The sequence below is a fragment of the Lactuca virosa genome, chromosome 6 (genome assembly GCF_052849685.1).
Source record: "Lactuca virosa cultivar CGN04683 chromosome 6, Lactuca_virosa_CGN04683_v6, whole genome shotgun sequence".
Taxonomy (NCBI): Eukaryota; Viridiplantae; Streptophyta; class Magnoliopsida; order Asterales; family Asteraceae; genus Lactuca; species Lactuca virosa.
The window spans coordinates 61,202,355-61,225,138 of NC_136431.1; the positions used below are offsets into that span (position 1 = coordinate 61,202,355).

Genomic DNA, 22,784 nt, shown 5'->3' on the forward strand with positions numbered 1-22,784 from the left:
TGTCATAAATGAAGATGACACACATTTTTGCGTATCGTAATTTTAAATTTTTTTAAAAAAAAATTATTTGTAGATTTACTAATTTTCAAATTAAATTTGCATTTCATGTCTCATAATAGAAAATAAAATACCATATACAAAATATACAATCCATTGCACAAAAGTTAATGTCATACAAATAATCATTCCAATAGTAGACAAATGTAATACATCAAATGTGAAAGAGATGAAAGTCATCAACAAATAATAGTTGAACTATAAGAACTTGTTGCCCGCCTTCACAACATCCGAGCTACTTTGCTTGACACTATGCACATTAACAAGACCTACAAATTTGAATAATGCAACCATTAGATTCACATAAACCAACAAATCCCAATATGTAAAAATAAGCCAAAAAAAAAACAAAAATAACTTTAAGAATGGGGTAATGAGGTAAAATATGAGGTTGAAAGTACCTGGCAACCAAATTTTAACATACTAGTTCCTGTACAATCACCCTTCAAAGAACCAAAAAAATATGAGATAATTATGATAAGTATCATTTTAAATAAAAAAAATTACAAATTAATATCACCGGTAACAGTGTCAGGCTGCAAAACATTAAAAAAGTGATTCTATAATCTAATTAATATTTTATATTTTCACTTCAATACTAATACGATTGTTTTATTATAAAAATAATCAAAAATTCACAATTTACTCAGATCTTCCATTTTCTGCAGTTGTGGGAAACTAGACCCTATAGTTTTCAAGTCACTGGTCCTTCTGTAACACAAGAGTAATATTAAATATTTTTCATGTTAGATATATTAGATAAAGGAATCACTAAGTTTGTATATTCATAGAGGAAAAAAGGTAAAAAAGAATTGCATACAGATCATTTAATTTTGTTAACATAGAGATGCTAGAAGGAATTGTCCCCTCAAGAGAACAACCTTGTAGATGCCTGCATTATTAAAAACAAAAATATTGACATCTTTTAGATTAATACATCTCTAGAAACCAAAAGAAACCTCCAACATGAAAAATATTTAATATTGTGTTTTTAGTTTGTAATATATTCATAGCGCAAGTTTCAGGGTTGTACTATATTTCAGTGCAAATACTTCCAAATTTGTAATTAGCTAAGTCTACTAGTTAGGTAATGTGCGTTTATATAGAGCTGTTTAATCATGGTCTTTGCTTCCTTTAAGCATAACACATCTCATACCTAATTATGACATAAAAAACATGGATTATGAAAAAAAGGAATCAGAAAACGTTCATTAGAACTAAACTAAAAATGAAATTCTCACTAAAAGGTAGAATCTTTTACCTCTTGGAAAAGCACCCATCCATATATAAAGCATCATGCATCTTCTGAGTTATGCCTAATGCACCCCAAGTTAACTTGATTACAACTGAGAACTCGTAGTTTTCAGAGCTGAGAACTCCTCGCCAACAGAATTCTGTGAATAAAGATCATTATTGTCTCTAATAATTAATGTAAAAAATTTACATAGATAAACATCATTATGTATTAAGTTCTCACCAAACGAATGCCTTCATCAATCACATTTTTATAACCTCTTTGAGGGACTGAAGATGTTATGAGTCAGTAAACAAGAATTATATGTTGATTGAAAACAATCACATGACATGTATTGGACTAACCACACCACCCCTCCCTCCCTCGGTAAAGAACTACAGAGTGACCGGACTTTTGGGTCCATACAAGGAGTGGGAGACGGAGGCTGCCTGTTAACAACTTTTTTGGTTTTAAAATGTGTTACTGTCAATAAGAATTACAGCCAGCTGCCAGCCACTCTTACTTTGTTGTACATATTTGGTCAGTAATTGCATACCCTCTAATGAATACAACCAGACAGCATCACCTGCATTACCAGAAACACACTTTAAGCAAGACTCCTCCTCAAATAAGTAATAAGTAATAAACTAATGACAATACCAATTCATTTAATAATCTCAAGTCTTACCCCCATAATAGTAAAATACTACATCAGATCAACATGTGACATCTCGAAAATAGCCGTTTTATTTCATCATAAAACCATCTGCACACACAATCAATCATAATCATATGAATATGATGTAATTTATAAAAGAAAGCAATTAAATCAACCCACCCAATATATAACTACTTGGAGGAAGATCCTCACATGGCCCATGAATCAACCCAGCCAATATATAACTACTTCAATCATATTAAAGTAAGCTTTTGGATCTTCTTTAATGTTGGGCTAACTTCAATCATGTGTATGTTTAGGGATTTTGTGAACTTCTCAAACTTTGAAGCACCCTATGGTTAAATATCAGATTCCCCATATTATTAATGTACAATTATCAACATATATGGGAAAAAAGAAAATAAAACCTAAAGCTAGCATAAAATTAGTAGTATACTCTTAGAAGATCAGCCATGAGAGTTCCTCTTCCTGGCCCAAACTCAACTAGATTGACTCTATTTGGTTGCCCCATTTGCTCCCACAAACACGTTGCCCAAACACCAACCATCTGAATCAAAAACAGCATGACAGGTTAATAATCAAATATTTTTGTGGTAAACTTTGATTCAGGAATAACATATTTGTACATTTCCAACAGAAGTTTGAATGATAAATGAGTAAATGACTAGTTCGAAGTTTGAAGAATGGGTATGGCATCAAATTACCTCTCCAAACATTTGGCTTACTTCAGGGGATGTTATGAAGTCACCTTCTGCACCAAAAACATCCCGATTGATATAAAAACCAGCCTTGGGATTTATCAGGACTTCTTCCATGTACTCAACAACTGATATTAGGCCTCCTCTGAACTGTAAGATAAATAACCAAAACTTGTTATAAAGATGAAAACAAAGCCAAAAGAAAGTGAAGAAATCAAACCAACTAACAAACAACATCCTAAAAGCTGAATGCTCCCTGAGTTCAAGAAGAGTGCCCAAATTGACTCTTATGGGTTTCCATTTCAAAACCATTAGTTAAGAGATACATGTGATAAACCATTTAACAGTATGATGTAAGCCAATTAATAATTCAGGTGAAAGTTGGCAAAAGATAGGATTAATATTGATTAAAACAAAAACATATTAATATTCATTATAAAACCAATAAAATTGAAGGGATTTTCACATTTAAATATATATCAGGCCGAATTGTTTGTTTCCATGGTCGTAAACACCAAATGGGAGAAAGGAGTTGCAGTAGAGGAGAAATTAGCCAGAAAAGAGAGCTCAAATATCTGAACTAAGCTGTTAAAAAATTATTACCTCAAATGGAAGCATAAATTATGATATGAGATGGATAATAACTGATGCTCTCTTCCTTTTACACAACCTGGTAAACAATAACAACTGAAAAGGAGCATTAATATGATAGAAGAAATTGACATCCAATATCAGATACATTCTGTTGACTTGTACATGTACTCCATCCTTCAATTCTAGTTACCTAAGATCAGGGATTTATAGATATCCCTTCCTCCCAAAAATTTAGGGTTGGCATAAGTAAGGTTAGGAAAGTTCTTGAGGTCCGAAAACCCTAAATCACTGAACAATTTCACACACATAACAATAATATGTTTTTAACTAATTAAATCGCTTATGCGCATGCTATGAGCGTGAATAATCGAGTATCCAGAAGGAATACCAAATAAATGGACTATCGTATTGGACCAATTAGACAAAACGGTGGCAACAGGGTAGCAAATCGGCGTTCCAAAAACGTAAAATTGTCGACCCAAACTCCAAATTGGCGATCCTAATCACGTATTGGACCAATTCCGATCGCTAAAAACACGTTCTAGCAATCGATTTTGCCACTCAGTGGGATTGTGGAGTTTCCGTACTGAAGTACGTTTCTGCTAACAATCGGAACGATAACATACAACAATTAGGAACGAAACGTTCAAAACGTGGATCGTGGCTGATATAGCGATCCCTGTAACTATGATATTAGCGCATATTAAAGTTATAATCCATCAAGGGAGAAGAAGTTAGGGTTTGGGGGAAGAGAATGTAGGAGAAGAAGGCGATTGAGAGAGATTACAAACATCAGACGAAATCTAAAACCCTTAACCTTAAACATGATGTGAAGCGATTGATCCATAATCTTCTTCGTCTCCGTCATTTCCTTGGGCTCATATAATTGGACGATGGTAGTAAATTAAGCGTTCTTCGAGAAGGAAGGTGCATCGCCGCAGCCTGAGGCTAGAAGAGGCAACGGTGATTGGAAGCAGTGGATGTGGGTGAGAGGTAGAGACGAGGGAGGGGAGACATGAGACACAATATGGAAATGAATGTAGGAGAAGAAGGCGGGGTTTAAAAATTTTGGGGATTTCATTTTCCCTCTAACGAGACGCGCGTTTCTTAAAAAAAATATAAAACGACATTCATAGAGGACGCACATTTTAGATAAAGTGCCCTCCGTGTTTTTTACTTTTTTACAAGAGACACTAATTTAAGGGCACGCAATAATGCGTGACCTAAATCCTTAATTTTTTTTTGAAGAGATGACACTTTTTTAATGTCACTCTCTTTTGCGTAATATAAATCAATGAGTGTCGTGATTTGCACGTCGTAAAAGGGTCTTTTTCTTATAGTGCGGAACACTTTAAGTTCCATATTGTCATAAAACCAACTATCAGATACAAATTTTCTTTAGTTCGAAACAAAACTTTTTCGAAATGATAGTTGTATATGCAAACGTCTAAAACATTGGTCATTTTCATATATTCCACAATAACATTTGATCATTTTTTATGAGTATCTTTATTTTATTTTTATTTTTTTTAAACATTTGATCATTTTTATGAGTATCATTATTTTGTGTTTTTCTTCTTTTTTGTTTGAATAAGAAATAAAAATATTTATAAATATGAGAAAGACTGTAATAACAATTGACTAGTAACATGTAGTTACAAAGCAGATGAATTTAATCAAATACCATAATTAGTTGTTACATTTTCACAAATGTTTAGGTTGCGTTTAGTTACGGAAAAACAATTTTCATTTTCCGTTTTTTGTTTTCCCTTTTCGATTTTCGTTTTCCCTTTTCATTTTTCATTGAAAAATTTAGAAAACGCGTTTAGTTAAACTTATTCATTTTCATTTTCAGTTTTAGAAAATTAGAAAACGTGTTTAGATGTGTATTTTTCTATCGGTTTTCATTTTTTAAAAACGGTAGCGGTGGTAGGGTGTGGGTGGGGGCGGTGACGGTAGCGGGTCAGCGGCGGTGGTGGTGATGACAGGCAATGGTGGTGGCGACGGCAATTGTGTCAGTGGTGGTGATGGCGGCGACAGCGGTGGTGGTGGTGCTAGTGACGTGTTAGTGGTGGTGGTGGTGGTGATGGTGATGGTAGGTCGGTGATTGTGGTGGTGGTGTTGGGTGGGTGGGTGGGTGGGTGGGGGTGCGAGTGTGTGTTTGTGTGTGTGTATGTGTGTGCTTGTGGGGGTAGGTGCGGGTTTGTGTGTGTGTGGGTGTGTGTGTCTGTGAGGGTGGGGGTGGGGCTAGGTGTGGGTTTGTGTGTGTGTGGGTGTGTGTGTTTGTGGGGGTGTGGGTGGGTATGTGTGTGAGTGTGTTTGTGTGTGTGGGGGTGCGTTGGTGGGTATGTACGTGTGTGTGTGTGTGTTTATGGGTGGGTGTGTGGGTGGGTGGGTATGTGTGTGTGTGTTTGTGGGTGGGTGTGTGTGTGTGTAGGTGGGTATGTATGTGTGTGTGTGTTTGTGGGTTGGTGTGTGTGTGTGTGTGCGGGTGTGTGTGTGTGTTTGTGGGTGGGTGTGTGTGTGGGTGGGTATGTATGTGTGTGTGTGTGTGTTTGTGGGTGGGTGTGTGTGTGTGGGTGGGTATGTATGTGTGTGTGTGTGTTTGTGGGTTGGTGTGTGTGTGTGGGTGGGTATGTATGTGTGTGTGTGTGTTTGTGGGTTGGTGTGTGTGTGTGGGGGTGGGTGTGTGTGTGTGTGTGTGTGGGTGGGTATGTATGTGTGTGTGTGGGTTGGTGTGTGTGTGTGTGTGCGGGTGGGTGTGTGCGGGTGGGTATGTATGTGTGTGTGTGTGGGTGGGGGGTGTTAAGGTGAGGGTAGGTAGAGGTGGATGGGGTGGGAGTGGGTGTGTGTTTATATTTTAGAAAAATTTTGGAATTAGAAAAATGTGAAAAACAATGATTATCAGTTTTCCAAAAATTTCAAACTTCTTTGTAATTTTAGAAAACGGAAAATTTTCATTTTCCGTGAAAAATTTAGAAAAATAAACGAACTAAACGCGTTTTCAAAATTCTCATTTTTCTTGAAAAATATTTCCGGAAAAGGCTCATTTTTCCGCAACTAAACGGACCCTTAGCTTCTTATTTATCTTAAACTATTTATGTTTAGCTTCAGATTTATCTATCTTAAACCATTTTTGTTAAAATGAGAAGAGAAAATGAAAAAGGAACTCGTGAAAATTCACGCGCATGAGTGTCGGCGCGTAGTTAATTCAGCACACACTGGGATGAATTGTGATCAGATCTACCCAGTCACCATCTCACCCACTCCCACGACCCCTAACTCTTGTATAAATATCCCTACTCTCCTTCCTCTCCAATTCGTGTCCACCATTCTTCTCTCTTCTCTATCACCGGAAGAACCAACCAATTCGTCTCTTTGAGACCACTTTGATTCGGATCTTCCGTCTTTCTACCCTACTTACAGGTACGCCACTCATTCTGAGGTTTACCAGGGTTGAATTCCATTTGAAACACTGTTCACTTGTCCAGCTGACCCTTTCTAACTTAACTTCTACTGCTGAAATGAAGATCTGTAGCAAATTACTTTGTTTTTTTCTGTTAATTCAATCTTCTGTTGAAAAAAAATTGAATCCAGTAAGAAACCAGCTAGATCTAGTGTTAAACGTCCGTGATCTGTTCAAAATATCTCATTTTCTGTGTACAGTTACGAATCTTTGTGCGCAGTGACGTAGCGCACTGTACTAGTCTATGAAAATGTGTGCGTTCAGCCATTTTTGGGATAATATAGTTGCTAAGTGGGGCCCATTACATTTACGATGATTGTTGATTTTTGGGGTTTAATTGTGGTTCAGTAAAAATGAAAAACGGTAATTACAGATCGTTTAATTAGAGCAAAAGATCTTGCAATTGATTTCGAATTGTGCGACTTATAATCGACATATTTTCAAAACAACGATAAGATCTGGTGTTTCTAGGGTTTTTGGAACTGCAGATCTACTTATGGATCTAGGTTTTTTCTTTTAGATCTAAACTTTTTCTTCAAATCAGTTCCTGTTCTAATGATTCTGTCTGGGTCATTTAGACTCTGCTTCACTGTAAAAGAAAGAAACTCCAATCTACTTCAGATTTCTAAAGTCAATCTATCCATTAGGTAAGATACACGTATTCTCGATTTAGTACGAATGGTTGTTGAGATCGATAGAGTTGAATCGAAGTTAGGTTTCCTTCAAGTCCTATGTTAACACTTTTTTACTCAAAATGTTGGCTTATACTGATCCGAGTATCTAGCCATTTGTACTGTAGTACTTGTACATCAAAAAACTAGTCTTTATGGTTGATGGGTAGGTAGATGGCGCTTGAGTCTAGATCACGAAAACCTCAATCATTTCTTTTCAAATAAACAATTATATTCGTACTTCATCTTCTTACTTTATCTATATGTACAACTTTCCTGTGGTTGAACAGATCAATGGCATCTCACATCGTCGGTTACCCCCGTATGGGCCCCAAAAGAGAGCTGAAATTCGCTCTTGAATCTTTCTGGGATGGCAAGACCACCGCTGAAGATTTGCAGAAAGTGTCTGCGGATCTCCGATCATCCATCTGGAAACAAATGTCTGACGCTGGCATCAAGTACATCCCCAGCAACACCTTCTCTCACTACGATCAAGTTCTTGACACCACCGCCATGCTCGGTGCTGTCCCCCCAAGATACAACTGGAACGGTGGTGAAATTGGCTTCGACACTTACTTCTCAATGGCCAGAGGAAATGCTTCTGTTCCCGCCATGGAAATGACCAAGTGGTTCGACACCAACTAGTAAGTTTCTCAATCTCAATTCTTTTTCATCAACAATGTCAATGTTTATATAATATGATCAATAACTGTTGTTTTTTTCTTAATAAATAGCCATTTCATTGTCCCGGAGTTGGGCCCTGAAGTGAAATTCTCATATGCTTCCCACAAGGCTGTGAATGAGTACAAGGAAGCTAAAGCTGTATGTGTTTCTGATCTTTTCATTACCAATCTTGATTTTTATGCTTTAAATCAAGAAACCTCTTGTAATCTGTATTTTCTTTATGCAGCTTGGAGTTGATACTGTCCCAGTCTTTGTTGGCCCAGTCAGCTACTTGTTGCTATCCAAACCCGCAAGAGGGGTAGAAAAGACTTTTGATTTCCTATCCCTTCTTGACAAAATCCTTCCAATCTACAAGTATGTCTTTTTATCCCAACTTTGTTAATATCTACAATGAATAGGAATATAACAAGAAGTAATCTTTTTTTTTTTCAGGGAAGTTATTGCTGAACTAAAGGCAGCTGGTGCTTCATGGATCCAGTTTGACGAAGCTACCCTTGTGAAGGATCTTGAACCCTACCAATTGGAAGCATTCACCAAGGCTTACTCTGATCTTGAATCCACTTGCTCTGGTCTTAATGTCATTGTAGCCACCTACTTTGCTGATATTCCAGCTGATGCATTCAAAACCCTCACCACATTGCCAGGAGTTACAGGCTACACCTTTGATTTAGTTCGTGGTGAAAAGACTCTTGAGTTGATCAAGTCCAGCTTCCCTTCAGGCAAATACCTTTTTGCTGGAGTTGTTGATGGAAGAAACATCTGGGCTAATGACCTTGCTGGATCTCTCTCTGTTCTTGAATCCCTCGAGGGTATTGTTGGAAAAGACAAACTTGTTGTCTCTACCTCTTCTTCACTCCTCCACACTGCTGTGGATCTTGTGAATGAAACCAAATTGGATGACGAAATCAAATCTTGGCTCGCATTTGCTGCTCAAAAGGTCGTTGAAGTCAACGCTTTGGCCAAGGCCCTCGTTGGCCAAAAGGATGAAGTGAGTAGTTTTACCATTTTACCCTTATGTTTGTTCATCAAATTCAAAAGGGTGACTGATTCACTGATTCTTTGTGTTTCTTGATTTTTGCAGGCATTCTTTGCCGCCAATGCTGCAGCTTTGGCCTCAAGGAAGTGTTCCCCAAGAGTCAACAATGAAGCTGTCCAGAAGGCTGTAAGTGAAATGGACCATTTTACCCTTATTATATTTTTCTCTCCAATTTCCAATTTTGACCCTTTTGGTTTCTCAGGCGGTTGCTTTGAGAGGTAATGACCACCGTCGTGCCACCAATGTGAGTGCTAGATTGGATGCTCAACAGAAGAAGCTCAACCTTCCAATTCTCCCCACCACCACCATTGGTTCTTTCCCACAAACCATTGAACTCAGGAGAGTTAGACGTGAATACAAGGCCAAAAAGTGAGTAATTAAACATTCAAAATCACTCCATTTTTTATTTTAAATTATTTTCTAACAAATCTGTGTCTGTATAGGATCTCTGAGGAAGAGTATGTTAAGGCCATCAAGGAGGAAATCTTCAAAGTTGTCCAACTACAAGAAGAGCTTGACATTGATGTTCTTGTCCATGGAGAGCCAGAGGTATATTATATTATATACAAAATACATGATAACATCAATTATTATTTTAATGTTGAAAAAAGAGTCAAAAACTAAAAAAAGCAATTTTGTTTGTTGTAGAGGAACGATATGGTTGAGTACTTTGGTGAGCAATTGTCTGGTTTTGCCTTCACTGCAAACGGATGGGTGCAATCCTACGGTTCTCGGTGCGTGAAGCCCCCAATCATCTACGGTGATGTCAGCCGCCCCAAGGCCATGACCGTCTTCTGGTCAACCATGGCTCAGGAAATGACCAAACGCCCCATGAAGGGTATGCTCACCGGTCCAGTCACCATTCTCAACTGGTCCTTCGTCCGTAACGACCAACCTAGGTATAATAATAATAACAATAATAATCAATTAATGTAAAATTACATAATTGCCCTTTTAAAAAACCACTAAACATGATTCGTTCTTTTGTTTCAGATTCGAAACTTGCTACCAGATTGCTTTGGCCATCAAGGACGAAGTCGAGGATCTTGAGAAAGCCGGAATCACCGTTATCCAAATCGACGAGGCGGCTCTGAGAGAAGGTTTGCCGCTAAGGAAAGCGGAACACGCTTTCTACTTAGACTGGGCGGTGCACTCCTTCAGAATCACCAACGTTGGCGTCCAGGACACCACCCAGGTAAAAATTACCAGATCCCATAAGAACTCCGCAGTTAAGCATGTTAGGGTGTTAGTTGTAACAAACTAAGAGAAGTTTGTTACAGATTAACATGCACCTATGATGTTGGTTTGTTAGTTGTAACTAACTGACAAATGTTTGTTTGTTATTGATGGACAGATCCACACACACATGTGCTACTCGAACTTCAATGACATCATCCACTCCATCATCGACATGGATGCTGATGTCATCACGATTGAGAACTCGCGATCTGATGAGAAGCTTTTGTCGGTGTTCCGTGAGGGAGTGAAGTATGGAGCTGGAATTGGGCCGGGTGTGTATGACATCCACTCTCCAAGAATACCATCAATGGAGGAGATTCATGACAGAATCAACAAGATGCTTGCAGTTTTGGAGACTAACATCTTGTGGGTCAACCCTGACTGTGGGCTTAAGACCCGTAAGTATGGTGAGGTCAAGCCTGCTCTTGAAGCCATGGTTACAGCTGCCAAGAAGCTCCGTGCTGAGCTGGCAAAGTGAGTGGATATTTGGTTTGTTGGAGGACGGGATGATGATGATGATGAGGATACGATTTTATGATACACGACTCTAATAACTGTGGTTTAGGTTTTTGTGTTTAGTCTTGTCTTGAAGATGGCATTTTGTTTTTATGTTGTTTTTGGGCCTTTTTTTGGCTTTTGTTGTTCAAGATTTGTGTACCTTGTTGAGGTCTATGAAATTTTAATGAAGATATTTTGTTGGTTTGCAAAAAAAAACTATTACATTAAATCAAGTTTGATATGGGTTCATTGGTGCTGTAATACAGTCTGACCGTTAGGTCTTAGGGTAGTTTTTAATAAAATTTTGTTTTTTAAAATTTTAAAATTTATATTTAAATAACAACTAGCCCACCTTTTTGTATTTAGGAGGCTTTTTTATGATATATATAAAAGAATAAGGATCCAGCTTGTTGGGCATATACTTTGTAAATGTTTACTTGCTAAGAGTATACCACACCTTTTAAGCGGCCCACACACAATAGAGGTGAATACATGGACCAGTCTGAATTGGTTTTCAAAAAAAGTAGAAGATGGAGACTAGACCGGTCTAGAAACGACAGTCTTGGATTGGTCCAATATTTCAAGCTTCAGTCCTGTCTTAACATGGTGTCAGATTAATATTAAATCGGCTTACTATGTTTTTAGGTTTCAACGACTATCTTTTCTTCCAACGGATATATAATGCCTACCTAACTCGGTCTAAGCCGATCCCCACAGCTACTTAATTTTAAATCGGTTTACTAATGTTTGTGACATTGCTTGCAAAATGCTTATACCAAGCTACTGCTTGATTTAAGCCATAAAGAGACTTTTGAAGTAAATAAGCCATCATTGTTTGTTTTAGGCCATAAGGAGGCTTTTGAAGTAAACAAACATGGTCTGGTCGCGTGTTATCCCGGAACCCATATGTTCGTACATGTAAACAGTTTCTTTTAAGTTACCATGCAAAAAGAAATTTTAATGTCCAATTGGTGAATCGACCATGACTTGGAAAGTGCAGGTCAAATACGGTGTACATGGGAGTTTGTTTACTAGGTATGCTATGCATTCGAGTACTTCATGTTTGTTTGTGTGGTGGTAATCGGTTTAGACTGGGATAAGGAAGAGAGGTGTGGGTTGGTTTGTGTTTGGAATGGAAAATGAGTCAGATTGGAGGATTGTAACTCAAGGGAGGGTTGTTGAAATGGGTTAGGGATGTGAAGTTGTGAAACAAACCCATTTCTAGGTTGTTGTGATGGGCCAACAAACCGAGGTGGTGGTTGTTTGGCTTATTTAGGTTCGACATAATGATGCCGACATGGAAATTAGCTATGTCTAGACTGCGGGCCAATTGTAGGATGAAGATTGGTAGTAGGTTTTGGATGGTTTAGGTGGAATGGGTAAGTATTCATGTGAAGAAATGTATAGGTGTCGGTTTGTTGTTGAAATTAAATGGAAATAAGAAAGATTGTTTCATCAAAGACCACATTGCAACATACAATTATTTTTTTGTTGACATGGTCATAGATATATCGCAGGTACATAACCTTCGATATAGATTACAAAACAACTATTCGATACTGACACTGCGACACTAAGACTTCGATAGCGAATATCTTCACAACAACCTGAACTCTACGGAAACACGTGGGGACGCAATGTTTGTATTATAGTGTGAATACGATTTTACCATATATATATATATACACACACACACACACATTTGGAATTTAAACACTTTAATTTTTATGTCTTTTAATTCAATTGACTAAGCAATGTAAGCCAACAAATAAAATATTAAAGTCCAAATCTTTTGTATTTTAATTAATCTTATAATTAAATCAAGTTGACTTTTATCTTTTAGTATAAAGGCTAGTTTGTATGTGTTTTAAAATCGAAAACGAATGAAGCAATCAAAAACAAGGAACGATTTATAATTTTGGAACTCAAGTTCCATGATGTGGGGAATGGGCAACCACGTTGTGGTACATAGAAAACGAGACAATTATTAAATATTAATTTGTGTTTTCAGCAGCACACCACAACGTGTCCATGTAGAGACCACGACGTGGCGACGAGACAGTTGCAATCCGAATTCAGCACCAACAGGAACCACAACGTGGTGGAGGACCAACCACAATGTGGCGAAGATGCATAATGGCCCGAAAGTCATTTTATCAAGCATAAACAGATTCGATTTTAGCAAGGCAAATTTCTAGACTATTTAAAATGATTTAAACACAAAAATCATACACGTACAAACCCTAACATACAATTAAAGACAAAGTCTAAGTGATATAGTGTAACATCCTGTTTCGAAAAAGATTCTTATTTCGAGATTGTGGATAATAAATGGATCAGGTAAAGGCTTTAGGATTAAATGGGATAGGGTTTAGAACCTATTGGATGTTGATAATATTGGTTATATGATCTAAGCCTTTGGGTTGTGTTTTGGAGCCAAAGGGTAAAATAGGAAAAGTTATATGTTAGGCTTCTTGTATGGATTATTGTAACATCCCGGAATTCAAGTATATTCCTTTGATCCTTTTCTTTCCCCAAGTTGTCAAAATTAGTCCTTGAAAGAAAAGTTTGGCTTTTGAGTACGTTGGGCGTAAGGGAGAGTACATTGCGCGTACTCATGAGCGTGTTCTTGACGCGGAGTCTACCCAGTACGCTGGGCGTACCATAGCGTACGCTGGGTGTACTAGGTTCAGATTGAAACCCTAATTGTGGGGGTGAGCCCTATATAAGGAACATATTGGCCTCACTTTTAGCCACCATTTTCCAGAGAGTAAAGCCCTAAGAGTGTGAAACCCTTGTTTTAGAGCTTATGTGCTTGTGGTTGAGCTTGATAGTGTTCTTGTGTGCTTTTGAAGAAAAGAATGTGACATTGAAGAAGCTAGAGTTGGAGTACAAACCTTGGATCTGAGCTTTCCAGAGGCTGAAGCATCAGTTAAAGGTAAAAAGCTCAAAGCTTTCCTAGTCTTTTTGGATGTGTGCTTTATGGACCATTTCTAGGGTTTTTGTACCAAAGGTGGAGACTTTATGAGTAAAGGAGCTCCATAGACCTTGATCTGCCCATATGCAGTGTATAAAGTGTTATAGATCCATAAAAATCTGATCTTGGACGTTAGGAGTGAGCCATGCATGAGATATGAGCTCTTTAGTGAAGGGAGTGGTGTGTTTTGGTTAATGACGACCTTTACAGCCATGAAAAGGCGTAAAGTCCTCGACTTTATGGATTAGGAAGTTGTGGGGGGTCCAGATCTGTATTTTGAGCCAAGGTATTAACTGATTAAGACCATAAATGAGTTAATAGTGAAACTGAGATGTACGCTGAGCGTAAATCCCAATACGCGGGGCGTAGGGTTCAATCAGCCCGTTATCAGCGTAGTGGTCGAGTACGCCCAGCGTAAGGATCTGGTACGCGCCGCGTACTCCTTAGGGTTGACTTTCGTTGACTTTTAGGGTTTAGTCAACAAGTGGACTTTTGGACCATTGGAGGGTTAGAATGGTCTTTTACCCTTCTGAGAGAACATAGGAAGGGATTAGTCTAGCCTTTGAGAGCCATTATTAATTAGAGATAATTTCTGTATATGATTAGGCGGAGGCTAGATCAGTGTTTTAAGTTCGAGGTCATTCGGGTTTACCCGAGGTGAGTCTTCTCACTATACATTACCTAGGGTGGTATCTATATGTGGACCAGAAGGTCATACGTGTTTGTTTGAGATTATGTGTATTGTGATTATATATACTATGTGCCATTCTGACCGGACCGGAGGGTCCAACGATTTATGAGGCCGGAAGGCTCAACCAGACCGGACCGGAGGGTCCAACGAGCTAGACCGGACCAGAGGGTCCAACGAGCTACGGGACTGGAGGGTCCTGCTGAGACACACTGACCAGAGGGTCGTACAGAGTATAACCTCGAGTGGCGAATTGTTGTATGTGGTATTTTGGGGAACTCAGTAAGCATTCGTGCTTACCGTGTTATGTGTTATGTGTTTCAGGTACCCCGGAGGATCGCGGGAAGGCATCGGCGTGATTGTACACACACTCGAGATTTGGAGTTATGTTTGTGGATCCTGGATTTGAACAATTGTTTTGAAAACTTGTGTTGATTTTTGAGAATTAATGTCGAGACATGTGTTTTATGAATATTAAAAATGAAAATTTTGGTTGAAAAATCATGTCGTTACAATTATGGTTTTTAGTTCGACATGTGTTTAACCAAAATTAACTAAATAAAAGTGTGGGGCTCTTCAATACCCTTCCGTGGATATAAATATTACAGAAAACGAAGTTGAAATGAAGAAATTATAGTTGTTTGAAGTTGAGGTGGATTTGGGTGAAAAGTCGTGGCCACAGCATGACGATCAGTCAGGCCCAAGCCCACGATTTTTTTAGGGGTTTCAACGTATTTAATCTTAATGTTCCATATTTTTGGGCATTTTATCAGCCTCCATCATCTCTTGAACCCCTTGGGAGAAACCCTTGCCTCCACCTTTAAGATTTGAACTTCTCCTGTATCCTCCATCCTCTCCTGGATACTTTTTATGTCATTTTGATGGAGCTTAAAGATCAAGAAGGTTCTATTGGTTGAAAGGGATGATGCTTCAAGTTTGGATCCATCAAAGGCATTACATTTATGGATCATTGTGAGTATAAAGTTTCAATCTTGCTATCTAGTTCATGAGATCTTGTCATTGGGGGGGGGGGGGTGGCACTTTTGGTCCATTTTATGGGTGATCTTGGAGTTGAGTGGACTCCAACATCATTTCATCAGTTTGGAATGTTTATTGGACCTTATGGACTAGGAAAGTTATGATCTTTTACCTTCCGTTTTACCCATACAAGTTATCTTGCTCCTTTTAGGCCATTTTGGTGTATTAAAGTTTAGATCTTAAATGATGGTAGCATTATTATGGATAAAGTTGGAAACGTTATCCCTATAGACATCTTGTTGATTCAAATATGAAAGTGGGAGACTTGGACTAAATGGATTAAGTTGAGAAAGATGCACTTTTGGATCCCTTTGAGACTTAAAGTCTAGATCTTGGTGGTTTGGACCTTCCTAATGGATTAAGTTAGAAACTTTATCCATTAAGACCTTGAAAAGAATCAGATTTGAGCTTTGGAGCTCTTGAAATCGGTAGAAAATGGATTAAGCTCGTTTGGGCTGTTCAGACTAGTCCCCACGGTGTGGCCTTTGGGGAATCAACGACTGTTTTGTCATTTTGTGCCCACGGCGTGGCCAAGGAAGGTCACGACGTGAAAGGCTACTGGTTGACAATTTTGACTTTGACTTTGAATGTTGACTTTTACCAATTTGACTTTTGGTGAAAACTTGAGTAGAATTGAATATTTGGCTAAAGATTGTTTGGGTTTGGCTTTAGGAATCTTGGGTTGGATGTTATGTTGTTGAGGTAGATGTTGGGCTTCTCTTTAATAGTTCAGATGAGTTTTCCTCATTGTACTTGTGGGTCGAAAGCACCAATATCGGCCCACTAGGTTATGTATCCTGATATATAGGATCTTGCTATGCTGTAGTGATTTGTTAGATCTGCATTATTTTTTTGTTGGTTATATGTTTATATGTTGTATATGTCGACATAGTGCGGTTGGGTTGAGGCAATACTGCTCTGTACGGAAGCCAACAAACCTTCAAGCAAGCCAGACATAAGTTGAGGGCCGGAAAGGCAAGCCAGACTTATGATGTGGGATCGAGAGCAAGCCAGACATAAGCTGAGGGACGGAAAAGCAATCCAGACTTATGATGTGGGCTCGGGAGCAATCCAGACTTGAGTTGTGGGCCAGGTGGGCAATCCAGAGTCATGTTGTGGGCTTAGGGGTAATCTGGTCCAATGGATGTGGACCCGATATGCATGTTGTTATATGTTATGTGATGGTATTTTGGGGGAACTCACTAAGTTTTGTCTTACAGTTTGAGTTCATGGTTTCAGGTACATCAGATGACCGGGGTTAGGCGAAGGCGTGATTGTGCAAATCATCCTTGGATATTTTATTGATAAATGATTTTGGGATACTCTGATTTGTGGTTATGACTTTTTAGAAACAAAGTTTTGTAAGACTTATGAGTTATTAAATGGTTTTAAAAATGAAAATTTTTATCATGATTTTTGGGATGTTTCAAGTTGGTATGAGAGCCCTGGTTTGAAAGAATTGGATGAACACTTGTTTGACTCTAGACTCAAACTAAGGATTTGCAAAATGTTTTTCAAAATTAACTCTAAAAAGACCGTCAAAAAGGATGTGATGTGGACAATCAGCCGGAGCCAAGGAAAGTGTTCCCCAAGATACCCACACTTTTTTGTGTATTGATGATATAATAGAACTACATGCTAGTTACAGGCTAGGGTGAAGGGATTTTGTTGCATAAAATAAATAGTTTTTCATAAAAACCGGCAACGGAAGCTTTAAAATTTTCTTATAAATTTCGAGTCTAGCAACAAAACAAACCATCAAGGATATTTTTAAGAGATTAGAATGATATTATAACAACCATAGGGTGTTTAGAAAATATAACCTTTGTAGCATTTGGACCCTCTTGGATTTGGGGTGTTGAAGTAGATGGAAAGAACAAGGAGCTTGATCTTCTCTACAAGTAATCCACCAACAAGAATAATGTACCAAAATTGCTAGATTTCTTCTTGTACAACTTTGTTCTTGAAGCCTTAAGTGCTTAAACAATTAAAAACTTGAAGGAAGACACAAAGTAAACACCAAAAGCTTGTAATGTCTTCAAAATAGGAAAGAGCTCCAAGCTCTTCACTAGCTCACGATTTTGAGAGAAAAGAAAAGGGAAGAAGATTTTGACCAAAAAACTTGTAATATATTCATGCATAAGACCGTCTATTTATAACCTCATCAAAGTATGGCATTTTGAATATTATATTCAAAAGTATGGGCTATAAAGAGAAGCATGGGGGACATTATCATGGAGGTTGACAAACAACCTCCATGCTTCTTACATACTTTCGGCCATATGGCCTTTTTAATATAAAAATGTTTCCTTTGTCCTTTAACCATGGTAGAGTAAGTCCTTGAATTAATCATGGTTAACCAAAGTGTCCAAAACTTTGTACATGACTTATTTTATGATACCTTATCATATAAAGGCTATTTTTCTACTTCTTACAATATTGTTTTCATAGAACAATAATTTTTCTCTAATTAAATACAATAGTTGAATTTATTTATTAATATAAAATATATAATAAATATTCAATAAGTACCAACTTGATTAAGGTGTGACCCTATAAGATTATATGTTATTAGCAATGTCACTAAATAATGATTCTTGGGCATATAGATCCAACATAAGGATCTTTAGGAATTACATGATTGAATTACCTAATTTATGATGACTGATAGCCTAGGAGAATTTCTTGTTATGCTATATGGAACTGACATTATTATTGTGGTTGCTTAGTGTATGCATCATAGTTGTACATAACTAAGATTTTATAGCCTGAGAATGTTTGATTTAGACTTATTTCCTGTTCCTTGTTTGGTTGTGGGCTTAGGGTAGAATCAAGTATTCGACTGTCTATCGAATCCAGTGTTATGCATGATTAGCATACACGAGCGGCTGCAGGGTTAGTGGAAGTTTCATGAGTGAGTATGATTTGTAGTAGGCCAGATTGAGGAATGATTAGTTACTCTTGAGAGAGTGGATATAGTATGTATGTGTATCCTAGATACTTGGTTGGGCCTAGTGGTCAGGAATTGCATGTGAAGATCTGCCTGATTTATTATGATATCTTATAGTTGTTATGGGCAGGATCCTGAACTCATATTTAGGATCCTTAATTATTTCTTAAGCCTCAGGATCCTTAAACATATCCCGAGATTCTGACTATTACCACTAATATTTATAACATTTGTAACGACTATATTTTCTTTATTTTTCTCACATATGCAGAACTAGTCAACACAAGACCCATTCTCAACGGAGAGTCATCTCAACCAGGCAAAAAACCCGGAATACCAAATCAAATAACATTCATATGCTTATTCCGGAGGATCCCAGAATTATCGGACTTCTTGTTACTTACACTAGACTAAAATAACACATGTATCTAGCACACAACATACACGACTAGCTCTAGCATTACTCATGTACTCGTATTATCTTCATCTTCTTTGTAACCTCAGATTAAAAGCATGTGATTATTATCACCTCCTAAGGTTTTATGTCGGAGATCCTACAAAGGATCAAGGGCTTTCCTTGTAACTCATTTGTCTCACTTTTATTACCATTTGATACTTACATGACACTAACACCACAACCTCTCATCTACTTTGGTCTAATTACACTTGATCAAATTTTGACCAAAACAATTTGACGCCCACTGTGGCGTCGTGGTGTTCATAATCGTTCGGGAATCATGTCTACCCAATCGATCTTATCCTCTTCCTCCATTCCTCCCATTTCCTATAAAAACCTTCCTCCACCCCAGGGGGAGCTACTAAGAAATCCTCTGAGGCACCAGAGAAAAACACCTCTCCGGTCGCTACCTAAGGATTTCAGGATCCACATATGCTGATTTCCAATAATGAAATCTTTGCTATGATGAAGAGACTGGAACGACAAGTCACTCAACAGCAGGAGGATAACAGGACAATACTCAAGGAAGTGGAGAGAATGAGGGCAGAGATCCACAAGCCTCAAGAAGCAGCACCTTTGATCTTGCAGCCCAAGATCCTAAACTTTAACAACACGAGATCCTTAGCGAACCACCGCGAGATAGGATCCTCAATACCGACCTCTGTTCCCGCTCTGGGGTACAAGTCCAAGAGAGCAAGCCCATACGACTCAGGATCCCAGCGGAACCTTCGTTACTCCCAATAACAAGAATCATGGTAACTTCGTCAATAATAATATCTTTACTACTAACTCTATGGATGTTGATGTAGGAATGAGCTCGCACATGGCCAAAGAACTTCAACATCTACGATAGATGATCTCAAGTGTACCTGGAGTAGTCCAACTTATACCGGAAGTCTCCCAAACAAGTCACATGATCTCGAGATTCGCTCCTGCAATCGCTGACACTGAGGTCCCAAAACGCTTCCAAACTCCCAGCATGAAGCCTTATGACGGGACCACGGATCCTGAAGAACATTTGGCACAACACATGGAAAAAAATAGAGATCATCCTCATTCCCACACACTTGAAGGAAGCTTGCCTGTGTAAGGGTTTTGGTTCCACCCTCAAGGTTTCTATAATTGTATTAAATATTAATTTAATACTAAAACTCTTTAGCTTTTGGCACAATACATGGAAAAAATAGAGATCATCCCCATTCCTATACACTTGAAGGAAGCTTGCCTGTGTAAGGGTTTTGGTACCACCCTCAAGGTTTCTATAATTGTATTAAATATTAATTTAATACTAAAACTCTTTAGCTTTCAACTAATTAACTATTATAACTTAAGAGTTTTTGTAACTTATGGTATATTAATTGGTTAATTTAGAGTGTGTATATATATATATATATATATATATATATATATATATATATATATATAATCCATGGATGTAGATTAGATTGTTAGGATTTTAAGAATTAGATTGGGAAAAAAGAGCTAAGAAGACACAAATTTCTACTTCATGAGATAGAACATGAGATATAATATAGTTGTTTGATAGGATTTTCGTCAAATATATTATTATTATGTCTTTCGTTATATTTCCTTTTTCACGCTAAACTTCTTTTGTTTTTTATATATTGTTTTCTGTTATTAGATTTTATGCTTTTGTTTATCATTTTTAATATTGTTCCTTAATTTTCTAATTTCTAATTGAAACTTATCGTTTGTTGTTGTTTCTTTTTTTAAATTTTATTATTTTGTTTGTCATTTTAATATTGTTTCTTCATTTTCTAATTTCCACTTGAAACTTATCTTTTGTTGTTGTTTTATAATTTATCAACAAAACTAATATCCAAAATAATCAAAATGTTTTATAGGAAGTGATAGATGACATTAATAACATATAAAGAAAATATTTGTAAGAAACAACTTGATGAAATGATTAGTATAAAAAGTTATTAACTCTAAATTAATAACAAGGATATAAATATTTCTAATACCGTATATGTATCAATAATATAATTATATTATTGTAATCAGCCCAACATATTTATCATAATTTTAATCACCATAGTTTTAATTCTGGGCAACGCACGAGTTTTCACCTAGTTTGAAAATAATTGGTTTCCTTCTCTTTTAGTGGTTGTTATGTTTATTGTATGATTATATGTGATTAATATGACTACTAAAACCATAAAATAAAGCATATCTGAAGCACTATGGAATGCATATAAAAACCGCATAAGCCATAGAACTAGTCTGGAAAATGTAGAACTTGTCCGGAATGCCTAGAACTAATCTGGAGTAAGTGGATAATTTTAACTTGTCCGGAATGTCGATAACTTTCTCAGCATAAACAGTAACATGTTTTTAACTTTTTCTATAAAAGAATACAAACATATTGTCATGTATAGTAAATAATGATAAACGAAATTGAAAGTACTATAAATTATTTAAATGTTTGCAACATTACGCCGTTGAAAACCACCATTGTTGCATTGTTTCTTGAAAAAGGTCAATCAACATTGTTATTGGTAGTTTGTGTGCATCTTTTTGATAACGCATTGATGAACTCAGCGTTGTTTGATGTCATTAAATTATAATGAACCACGGGGAAATATTGTATTTCCTATGTATGGTTATTGATTATGTCTATCCATGTAAAACAATCATCGGATAAAGCATGTCGTAGCCTACCCAAACTATCTTTAAAATAGGACTCTTAGTATGCTTCACATGCCTCCCAATTTTTTTTTCGCTTATGTCTTGTTTTTCGATCTTTGCTTGCATATTCATCAACAAATGTCAACATCAAATTCTATGATATGCATTTCGAAACACAAATTGAATGGTCATTTCAATGGAATTGACTCTATCATATATGAAAGCCAACTAGGCATGTCCCAAATACATTCTTAGAGTCTTGATAAAAACCATATCCATGATTCCCCACTTTCTGTTTTCCAACGTCAAATGTTAGTGGGAGGATTTGGTTATTGTCGTAGATGTCTACTGCTAGGAGCATCGTTCCCAAGTATTTCCTTTTTAAGTTAGCTCTGTTAATGATAATAATAGGATGCAAAAATGTTTGATATGCTCAAATTACACAGTAAGTTAATAGATTAGTCATCAAATCGAATACGTGTATAACAAGTACAAAGAAAAATATATAAGAAATATTACCGAGCCCCTAATAGCAATGAAAAAGTATTCAAATTTGTTGTCATTATCTGCATTTATATATGTAACGGTCCATGAATTCTTTCTCTCTAAATTGTAACAATATAAAGGAAGTCTTTGAAAGCTTTCTGGGGAGGGGGGGGGAGGCTCTCAACAGATTTAGAGCATACATTTTTGCACTCTATGCTTGCCAATACGAAATATGTACACTATTACGGTCATTTAAAGTTCCTTGTAATATCAACTAATATGCCCTTCAATAAGTGACCCTACACTTTCTTGTTGGCTTGTCGATGATGGGGGCTGTGTATTTGAGCATGTGTGGCTTTCCGATAGTTTAGTGACATGAAATGAATTTGTGTCATTATCTTTTGTAGCCCTTAACCTCCATTTACATTTTTTTCACAAAGCAAACAACTTCAAAGATGTCTTTTGTTGATTTTCTCACTCTTATTTGAAAGCCTTCATTAACACATTTGAATCCTAAGTTAAACTTAAGGTTTTCTTTGCTTTTGAACAGTTACAAAAACTTCACATACGAAGAATAAATGTGGGCTACAACACCTTTACATTTTTGTTGTGATTATTTGGGAAACGATAAGGGTTTAGACATCCCCCAATGAGTGGATTGTGTTTCTTTAGAATCTAAA

At 37.1% G+C, this 22,784-nt stretch overlaps 2 protein-coding genes across 2 annotated transcripts; one reads left to right on the forward strand and one right to left on the reverse strand.

Moving 5' to 3' along the window:
- Window positions 1-1,978: 1,978 nt before the first annotated feature.
- LOC145118710 (uncharacterized) lies at window positions 1,979-2,808 on the reverse strand. The gene is made up of 4 exons (XM_079054392.1): window positions 2,675-2,808; window positions 2,407-2,517; window positions 2,130-2,302; window positions 1,979-2,057 (listed from the first exon to the last, which is right to left on the reverse strand). Exons 1-3 carry the CDS (start codon window positions 2,783-2,785, stop codon window positions 2,204-2,206), a joined length of 321 nt encoding a protein of 106 aa, XP_078910518.1. The 5' UTR covers window positions 2,786-2,808; the 3' UTR covers window positions 1,979-2,057; window positions 2,130-2,203.
- Window positions 2,809-6,549: 3,741 nt separating this feature from the next.
- Window positions 6,550-11,005, forward strand: LOC145119672 (5-methyltetrahydropteroyltriglutamate--homocysteine methyltransferase-like). Its single transcript, XM_079055376.1, has 11 exons — window positions 6,550-6,688; window positions 7,690-8,043; window positions 8,134-8,221; window positions 8,310-8,437; window positions 8,516-9,071; window positions 9,165-9,245; window positions 9,322-9,488; window positions 9,563-9,668; window positions 9,768-10,018; window positions 10,113-10,314; window positions 10,474-11,005. The coding sequence occupies exons 2-11, from the start codon at window positions 7,694-7,696 to the stop codon at window positions 10,834-10,836; spliced, it is 2,292 nt and encodes a 763-aa protein (XP_078911502.1). The 5' UTR covers window positions 6,550-6,688; window positions 7,690-7,693; the 3' UTR covers window positions 10,837-11,005.
- Window positions 11,006-22,784: the final 11,779 nt, after the last annotated feature.